This window comes from Equus przewalskii, chromosome 10 (genome assembly GCF_037783145.1).
Source record: "Equus przewalskii isolate Varuska chromosome 10, EquPr2, whole genome shotgun sequence".
Lineage (NCBI taxonomy): Eukaryota > Metazoa > Chordata > Mammalia > Perissodactyla > Equidae > Equus > Equus przewalskii.
Window position 1 is genome coordinate 42,937,918 of NC_091840.1, and position 10,061 is coordinate 42,947,978.

At 39.9% G+C, this 10,061-nt stretch overlaps 1 protein-coding gene across 1 annotated transcript; it reads left to right on the forward strand.

The window, feature by feature from the left end:
* Positions 1-456: 456 nt before the first annotated feature.
* On the forward strand, positions 457-4,910 carry CRYBA1 (crystallin beta A1). The gene is made up of 5 exons (XM_008525797.2): positions 457-501; positions 1,525-1,643; positions 2,851-2,992; positions 4,136-4,278; positions 4,726-4,910. The coding sequence occupies exons 1-5, from the start codon at positions 457-459 to the stop codon at positions 4,871-4,873; spliced, it is 597 nt and encodes a 198-aa protein (XP_008524019.2). The 3' UTR covers positions 4,874-4,910.
* Positions 4,911-10,061: the final 5,151 nt, after the last annotated feature.

Sequence of the window (10,061 nt, forward strand, 5' to 3'; positions counted from 1 at the left end):
GGAGGAAATGGTGGCATGGCCACGCCCAGACGGTCAGTTTGAGGAGCTGGGGAAGGTGAGACCACACATCACAGCAGGGGTCTGGACTAGATGGTTGCCAAGGTGTTCATATTGGCGTATGCGAGACTGAGGTGATGCTGCCACCTGTAGGGGGTGCCTGGAGGCCAGCAAGATGATGAGAGCTTCCTTTCTCAAGAGGTCACAATGCCTGTGCAGTGCTTTAGCTGCATTTTTGCTTCTAATCCTCACAATAACTCTACACGTGGAGGCTTTATATTGATGGGAAACACCTGAGGCTCAGCTAGTGGGAGGCAGAGCCAGGATCCCAATCGAAGCCCATCTATTGGACTCCAAGCCTCCTTTACTTTCTCCTGTGCTCTGTCACCTCATCCCCCACCCCAGAGGCCATGTCATTGGTGTGTGTTCTGTCTTCCAGAAACCCTTCCAACCACCAAGATGGCTCAAACCAACCCCTTGCCGGGGTCCGTGGGGCCATGGAAGGTAAGCTCACCCCCATCACACGAAAACTGAGGAATCCAACAGGGCAGTGGGTGAGATGCTGCCATAGAGCAGGCCCCAGTGCTGTGCTTTTCCATGGGACAGCGACCGACTGATAAAACATCAGTTTGTAGAAGGGTCCACCCAAGGTCCAGGTGCCGTCTCAGGAAGGATCTCTCAGGCTGCCTTGTTTGGACAGAAGAAGAATGACCCTGGAAGCCCACGACGGGTGGGAGATGATACCTAGATGATACCTTCTAGGTCAATTCTCCTCCACACTGCAAAATCATCTTAAAATAGAGCAGCTTAGAGTGGATTATGCCATCGAGAAATTGAGGGCCCAGAAGTGAAGAGAGATTTACTGCCGGATCCCAAATAAGTGATAGGACCCAGGTCTCCTGATCCCAACCTGATGTTGGTTGTAACCATTGCCTGAGGTGGCTGATCCTCAGGCTTTTCACTGATTCCCGCAACCTGCCCCCCGAACCTCTTTATCGGGTCAACTCTGAGGCCAGTTCACAGCTTTGGGAGTTGTTCTCTACCTGGGTTCAAGAGCCAATTTCTAGTTCAAGGTATGAGAGGAATTTATCAGAACTCTCCCTTTACACCTCACGTTTCTATAACGGGTGTGCCTGGAGAAACTAAGAAATAGTCCACAGGGAGTCCCTGGGAATCCCAGAATCCTGGCCTCTGGGCCACACTTAGGCAGGAAGCATGGCAGAATAAGAGTCTACAGGCCTTGGCCTGTCCAGTGGGCCAACTATCATCCCTGGCAGACCATTCCTATCGTAAACCAATCCCCCTCACCTCAACCTCAGCCTGGGCATATGAACACCACCAACCAGTGGTATTAATTCAAACCCCTTCCTACCCTGTCTACACTGGAAGAGACCTCATCAGGCATCCTGGGTTATATAGCTAGTGATGGAAAACACAGGATCACACAAGTTAAGCTGTTGGCCTGGGCTTCTGTTTCCCCTGCTGTACCACATTCTAGCTCTCTTTTCCCATTCAATCCCATTTCAGATAACCATCTATGACCAGGAGAACTTTCAGGGCAAGAGGATGGAGTTCACTAGCTCCTGCCCAAATGTCTCTGAGCGCAGTTTTGATAACGTCCGGTCTCTCAAGGTGGAATCTGGCGCGTGAGTACAGACCTCAGCAGAACCTCAGGCCCCTTATTTCTGGTCCCTTCAGACATGGGATCATAAAGTTGGGGCTTGGGGAAGAAAGATGTTCCCCTATACTCTAATCAGTATATGTATGGAGAGAGGCATCCGTACTGAAGTAATCTCAAAAGAAATCACTACATGTGTAATTTAGTAATTCAAAGCTAAAAGGAACATGAGGTTCTTAGTGGATTGGTACCAGATTTGGGGGGATTAAAGAAATATATTCCATAGGGTGGGGCACCGACAGTTATCAGATCCCTGCTTCTGGAGCCCATAGGCTGCTACCTAGGATTCTCTCAGAACAGCCACAGAACTGTTGAGTTTTTCTTGTCTGCAGAAAATAGAGAGGAAACCATCAAGCTGCAGCCTCTTTACAGCTGACTCCCCTCTTGCATGTCCTGGAGCAGACTCTGCCAGCTAATTTCTCTATGTGAAAAGGGACTCAACCCCAGGACTCGAGAGTCATAGTTCCTAGATAGTCTTCCAGGAGTTCCCTGTTGAAGGCTAATCTCCTTGGTGAGGAAGAGCCTCTCTAGTTTCGTCTTCTGGCGCTTGGCTGAGTGGTCGAGGCCTGTATCATCTGCCTGAAAACACGTAAGGAAGGACTCTCCTTAGGCCTAGGCAGACCTGGCTTTGCATGTGGAGAAGCTTTTGTAAGTTGCTCACTACCAAAATCAAGCTCTTCAACCCTTTAAAAGAAGTCATACTTTAAGGTGTCATCAGTAACTGAGACCTGGTTCTGAAAAACCGATCTGAGGTGTTTTAGTAAATGAAGTATAGGTATGCGACAGCAAGAGAAAGAACCCACAAAGTGACGAGGGAACAAGAGACCAGCTCTCTCCATCAGCTGCCCAGTCATCCCTTTGCTTCCTTAGGAAGAAGCCAATAGGTTGGCTGGAGCCAAAGCAATAGTCAGTCACTAGAACCTGAACCTGGAGCTCCAAGTAGAGAATAAGGTAGCTTGGAGAGAAAAGAAAGACAACTTTAGACTGACTTTGCTGATACACGTTTCTCAGGCCAGTGATGTAGACCCTTTCAGTGGATTATCCCCAAACAAATATCACACTCACAATGCTGCTTAGTGCAGCTGCCAGCTCATCCCCCACCTCTTGTGATAAACGTAGGCCACATAGGTTCTGAACACCATGAACAAACGCCACTACATACTTGTCTTTGGCAGCTGGATTGGTTATGAGCATACCAGCTTCTGTGGGCAACAGTTTATCCTGGAGAGAGGAGAATACCCTCGCTGGGATGCCTGGAGCGGGAGTAATGCCTACCACATTGAGCGCCTCATGTCCTTCCGCCCCATCTGTTCAGCTGTGAGTCTCTGAAATTTTCACTTCTGTGCATGTAGGGGATGGGGCAAGAGAGGGTGCGTATGAACTCACTCTTATGTTACTTCCCATGAGTTATGCTGAAGTGCAGCAGGAAGAAAGATAAAAGGAAAAAAAAGGAAAACACTGTTCCCTCTGTTTCTAAGCCTGCCATTTCATTTTTCTCTACTAGATGACATTTTCATTAAGCTAAAAGGACCTTCTCATGGGTGGCAGGAAGTGGATACTCAAGAGCCCAGATCTTCAAAAGTGCAATAGAATAACTAGTGAGAGCATTTACCATGCAGTTAAAAATAAATCCTTGGCCAGTTAAATTTCAATCTGTGACATTTTACCTAGAAAGAGGGAAACGCTGAAGTAACCCTTCAATAAACAGGATGACGGAAGACACAGGCAAGTCTTCCAGTCTTTTATCTTCGATTCATAATAACCTTGTTTCTAAGACTAAGCATTATCCAATTATGCACCAGACTGGGATGCTTCTAAAGTCCCCGGAGAATTCAGGATGACCTTCAGGGGTGTGTTGAAAATGATCCCTACATTGGGAGTGAGACCAGACTAGAACCTTTCCAAATATTTTTTTAAATCATGTGACTTTCTCCTGATTTTTAGTTGTTAACGATCTCACTTTAGTTTAAGGCCTTACCAAAATGCAAGTAGTGGAGAAGGTAACCTAAACAGCCTTCGGTCTGTAATGTACTGCCCTAGCTGGATGTGTTTTCTGAATCACTTTAACTCCCATTTTTTTCCCCTAAGGTATAATTTACATGTAGTAAAATGCACAGGTCCTAAGCGAATATTCTCAAGTTTTGGAAAATATGAACACCCATGCAACCAACACCCTACTCAGATATAGAATATCATCCCCTAAGGTTTCTTCGTGTCCCTCTCCAATCAATTGCTCCTCCCCACTTTCTATCACAGGGCTAGGTTAGCCTGTTTTTGTATGTCACGGTTAGTTGTTTTCTTACAAATATCTGTATTGCCTGAAATATTTTCACAATCAGCATGTACTTCCTTCTGTAAACCAGAAGTGTTTTGAATTAGAAAACTATGGTAATTAAAGTTTAAGATGACAGCGATATTCTGGTACCAAACTTTTCTCTTTTTTTAATTTCTGGATTACAGAATCATAAGGAGTCTAAGATTACCATCTTTGAGAAAGAAAACTTTATCGGACGCCAATGGGAGCTCTCTGATGACTACCCCTCCTTGCAAGCCATGGGCTGGCTCAGCAACGAAGTTGGTTCCATGAAGATACAATGTGGGGCGTAAGTGCAAAAAGAGTTGGAGCACATTTCAAACTCTTGCAAGTGTAAACCTTGTGAATATTAATACATCAATGGTCATGTCCCATTAGATTTCACTCATTGATATATTGGTATGGCTGTCAACATTCTAGTTTAGTAATTTTGAATCTCAAGTTCTTGGTACCAACTATCAGTTAAGGTCACACTTTCTCCTCCTTTAGACATTCCTCTATGGAAGCATTTATGTTGACTACTGTTACATCTTTTTTCATGATCAAGGTTAATTTTCAACTAGTTGTAGCCATATTACACTCACAAATGGTGCCTGGCATAATTGGGATGGCTATTGTTTTTTAAGCCTAAAAGCATTCTGCACCTATCATGCGGAGGAAAGAGGCTCAGGTTTTGGGGTGTTGACCAGGTAGTCCTAACTAGTTCTAATAATCCATTGTGCTTTGGATTTTCTAGCTGGGTTTGCTATCAGTATCCTGGATACCGTGGGTATCAGTATATCTTGGAATGTGACCATCATGGAGGAGACTATAAACACTGGAGAGAGTGGGGTTCTCACGCTCAGACTGCCCAGATTCAATCGATTCGCCGTATCCAACAGTAGTGGATTAAAAGCTCCAAGTAAGAGAATCCCTCAAGCATGAGACCTTGCTAAGCAATCTAGAATGAGTTTTATGTTCTGCTCAGACATTGCTTCCAAATGTTAGCTACTGAAATCCACAATAAATGTCATTTAAAAAAAAATCTTTGTAGACTGAATTAACTACCATGCTTTATATAAATCACTTATGTGGCTGAGAAGTTTTAAAGGCAAGCTGCAATAAGACCCAATTCTCTTTTGTGTCCTTGCAAGGCACTTACCAGGCACCAGGCCAAGGACAATTATTCCCTATCTCAAAGAACATTAATGCATACAACCCAAATGTATCGGTCTATAACAATCTATAACAGACACAATTTAGGTAAGCGTTTTTGAATCTTTTCTCCTCATCCTCTACTCTTCACCTTGTGACAAATCAATGCCAAACTTAAGAAGTTTCTCAAATATGCACTACCATACCTTTCTACATAAAGTTATGAATAAGTCCAGAATCTTGGCAACTCATTCTAGTTGCTTAGCTCGATTTTGGTTTCTCACCTCAACTGGAAGAACATAAGGTTCAGTATCATGCAACAAGGTAGGACAGGTGCTCTCACAGCTGAGTTTTCAATAAACATACCAATTCCAAGCACCTTAATAGCCAGCTTGATCTTTTTTAAAAGCAAGAACATATGACCATGATATATTTAAGACAAATTATTTGTACATTTGACTCTGAAAAAAACACCATCAGTCTCACAATCTTAATTTAGTTTTCAGTATTTTTTTAAATTAAAGCACACAAAAGAGAATAACACAAACACCTCAGAAACTTTAAATTTTTTTATTCAACAATGTACACTTATCGTCTCTTAATTTGATCTACAAATTTCTCAAGTTTTTTTTTCTGATAAAATAAGTAAATCTGGGTATGGATGTAGAGTGTTTGTAATTTATATTTTTAAAACACTGAACATGAAGTAAGACATTAATAAAGGAAGAGCATCACAGAACTGACACTTCCTCAGAATCCATGACATCAGAAACAGCTATGGCAAATACCTAAGCATTTAGCAAAGAAGGGTAAATTTCTGGCCACTGTTCATTTATCTAGAAAAGGCCTATCTTTTTGACTGGGCAAAACAAAAACTGAAAAAAAAATTTTTTAATTGGGAGAGGGAAGGAAAAACATCCTCTAATATAACTGTAGTCCACTAATTATCCTTTACCCTAGATTAAGAGGTAACTCAGCTCCTAAGTGCCGATGCACATAAGACAAAGAAATTACTTTGCTCCTCCGAAACATTCTAAGACTGAACATAAGTGAATTACTGACAGATGCCGAGGAGTAGCCATAGCTATCTAAGATGATGTTAACACTCCTGTATTTACGCCTTTTAAGGCCATGCATTATGGGCTACCTTTCAAGCCTTGACTAGTAGACTGTTTTTTTTATCTGTTTCAGTGAAGATACAGAAGGAAGGGTTTTATTGTGTTTTCAAAATCAACAACATACATCAGGAGCACACTTGATGATAGAGACGTAACCCTCTTCTATACATAGGAAAAAGCGATAAAACAGAAATATTTCTTTTATATTTAGGAGCATGGGGAAAATACCATTAGTATTATCTTCTACTTAAACTTATTAGCCTCTTCTACAAAGGTCCTGAAGGGATTACAAAACAATCTTTTAAACGATGATTTGACAAAACCTGACCAGTATACCTACACAACCTTTTAAGCACACATACATGTGAAGTAAAGCTATTTAGTACATGCAGACTGCAGCAATTTAACCAAATTTGCCCAATTTCTAAACTTGTTCTAATCAGCTCAGGCAATTTTTAAAAGATACACATTATCTTTACAACAACCTGTGCTTTGATCTTTAAACAACTGAATGATTCTAATTTCAAATCAATCATTCATTCAGTAAACCAAATTTATGCTAAAGCAATAAAGGTAAAAAGGTTATCCTACCCTTAAACCAGATTTAAGACATAAAATTGTCACAAAACTCCAGGTGGCAAAGGTCCTTCCTTCTTTTCAGTTTAAATTACTCCCCATTTCTACATGGCCAAATAAACCAAAATTTCACTGAGGAAGTAAGACCTTCCAACAGTTTGTAAAGCTGATAAAACTGCCCTGTTTCAAGAAAAGCCCTTTAATAGATACAAGTCAAGCTCTCATTTAAACTGAAGTTTATTAAAAATAGGTGCCAGTTTTCCTCTCTTCTAATTCCACTGATGAGCTAGCCCAGAACTGTAACTTTGAGCCATGTTTCTAAAGATGGTAAAGCTAAGAACAGCAAAGTAATAAGGATAGATCACTTTTGGTAATGACACACAAATTAAACTTCCAAAACATGTGCATAGCTTTATTCATCTACTTATATCTAACCTTTTCATGGAGCTTCGGCAAAATTCGAGTGTGCAAAATGCATTTCTAAAACGCAATGCAAGCAAAGCTTTTCACATTTACACTGGCAGGAAATACAGAGAAACTAACAAGTCACATTAGGGAGAGTTCAGATCTTTTTTTTCTTTTAATGACAAGAATTGCACAGTTCATTATTTTGAGACAATTGTTGCAGACATAAATACTTAAAATTTTCTAAGCAAGGTGCTTTAACAATAAAAAAATTTTAAGTTGGAAAGAGCCAATAACTTGGATCATAGCTCACATAGGATTCCAAATTAAAGGGGACTCCGTTATCTCCCTAGATTTTGCAAACAATGCTTTTTATAACACTTTCTTTTTTTGTTTAAACACTAAAGGAGACAGCAAGCTGAAACTTTTTTCAAAGCACACGAGAAATGGTGTCATCACATCACTTGAAGAAGGTGCTGAGGGGAGAGGGAACGGGAGAGAAGAATCCTTTTACTATTTCCCACTACAGAACAGCCACTAACAGACTAAGAACAAAAAAAGAAACAACAAAAAAAGTAAATTAAATCACTTCCCCAGTTTATAAAATAGTTCCAGTTTGTGACAATATAACTTTAAACAGAGAGCACCAGTTGGGTGATAGAATGAGCATTTCATACTGCATAAAAATTCGTGAGGTGGTAAGAACCATCAACTATCTCAGGCATTACTACATGGCCTTTCCAATTTTTTTTTTTAATATACATGCAAGGCACATTGATATAAAAATAGATCTCTGGCCAACAAACATATTAAATAAGCAAATTAAAATTTTGGCTTTGCAATATTGGCAACATCAAAATATAACCAGATAGCTTTGGACCACGTATCTTTCTCATATTCCTCCACCCAGTTTGGTGTTTTTCCTCCATTATTTTGGGTTCAATCGCCCTCAAGTTTGGGTATGTGCTTGAGAAATGACTTCCTCTTGTCAAGTAGCATTCCTACCAAACTTAAGTTTATTTTCACTAAGTAAAAATATACAAGAGAAGCAGAACAGTTGGGGTTTGATTGATTTCATTAAACTAAATCTGATTGGCTCGGGGCAGCATTATTTCTCCTCTGTATACAAACAAAAGATAAGTCCCCAGCTTATATAGTAGACAATCGTTTTCTTTCTAAAAGACAGATCAGCAACAAACCAATGGTAGAACCTCCTTTAAGCCATTCTTCCCAACTCCTCGTTTTGAGGCAGAGAGAGGGAATAACAGAAACAAAATTAAAACATTTTCAGTAGTAGAAGACATTTTAAGGCCAAAAGTGTAATACTAACAGAATTTTTATTTTCCTAACTTATTGTCCTTCACAGGCCAATACCATAGTTATTTGTACTGATTCCCTCTCAAAGAGAATTTTTAAATTCATTCACTTGTGTTAGTGGCTGTGCTACAGGAAAGGTATCAAAGCAATCTATAAAGGTCTGGTATATAGTAATGTAAAAAGTGCATCACATTCTTGATTTTCAATTTTTCATAGCAGCAGCAGGATTACTCCAAGACAGAAAACAGTTGTATTTTCATTCTAAAAATGCAACAATACCTAATGAAATGTATTCAAAATCACGAAAGGATTCTCTCCTATAGAGAATAAACGAAACAGACTAATAACAAACCAGGGCAAACTAAAGGCTTTCATTCATATTTACATATTAAAACCATTTTTGTTAACATCAAATCTTTACATCTAGCAAAAGAAATATTTAAGAATAAAGCAGACATTACTAAAGCAGTATCCATTTTTGGAGCCTTTGTTTAGCACCTGAGGAAAAAAGGTTATACGGAAAGCTATACAATTTACCTCAAGTTGGTTTGTTGGTCTGAAGAGTAAAACTCTGATACACAATGAATGTGAAACTGAACTGGAAAACAAATGCTTGTCTCTCTCTTAATAAGGCTGTAGAAAAGGGATAGTGCATTGGAAAATAAATGTAGCTATTTTAATAAGGCTGTAGAAAAGGGATACTGCAGTATTATAAAATGGCTTTAGAACTCTGGCCATAAATGAAATTTTATAAATAATAGGGAAGTCTGATTCAGCAATCCCATCACACGTGAGAATGGCTGTTCCATAGGTTTCTAACCCATAACTGCTATTTGACACTCCCAGTAATGCAAAAGCAACATACCTTTCATGCTTCACTGGGTGTTTTTATTATGCAGACAACTTAAAACTCTATTTCTAAGATCTTTCTTGAATACCAAAACGGTATGAAACATAATTTAAAACTCAGTAAAGTCGTGCTTTCGAGTGGAGCCAATGATTCATCATTCTTTAAACCAACTCAAGGTGGTCCTGGTTCCAACACATCTGAACAGATTGAAGTGTATTTAAAATGAAACATTTTAAGATACTCAAAGCAGAAGCCCATCTTTCTCACCATAAAAGAATCCTGGTGCTCTGTCACTTAATCACATTAATAAAGATAACATCAATATTAAGAACTAATGATAACCTCCATGTCTCTGCAAACTCAGAGCAGCTATGATACTTCTAGTCTTGTCTGCCCGCCCCTCCCTTTTAAACAAATACCAATACTTTGGGGTGGGGGTGGGGGGGGTTAGTGAATCCTACCCTCTTTTAAAACCCAGCAGTTAAATTCTGGGTAGGACAATCAAAAGACACTGCCCAATCAGAATCTACCTCAACTGGTACAGCTGATGATAAGAACTATTGTCCATAACATGTATTTGTCCCACTAGTGTGAGTTTTGCAGTCAGCATAGGTATACAAGAGAGGTCATGTGTTATTTGAGGATATGGCCCAGTGGCATAACTATATTCAT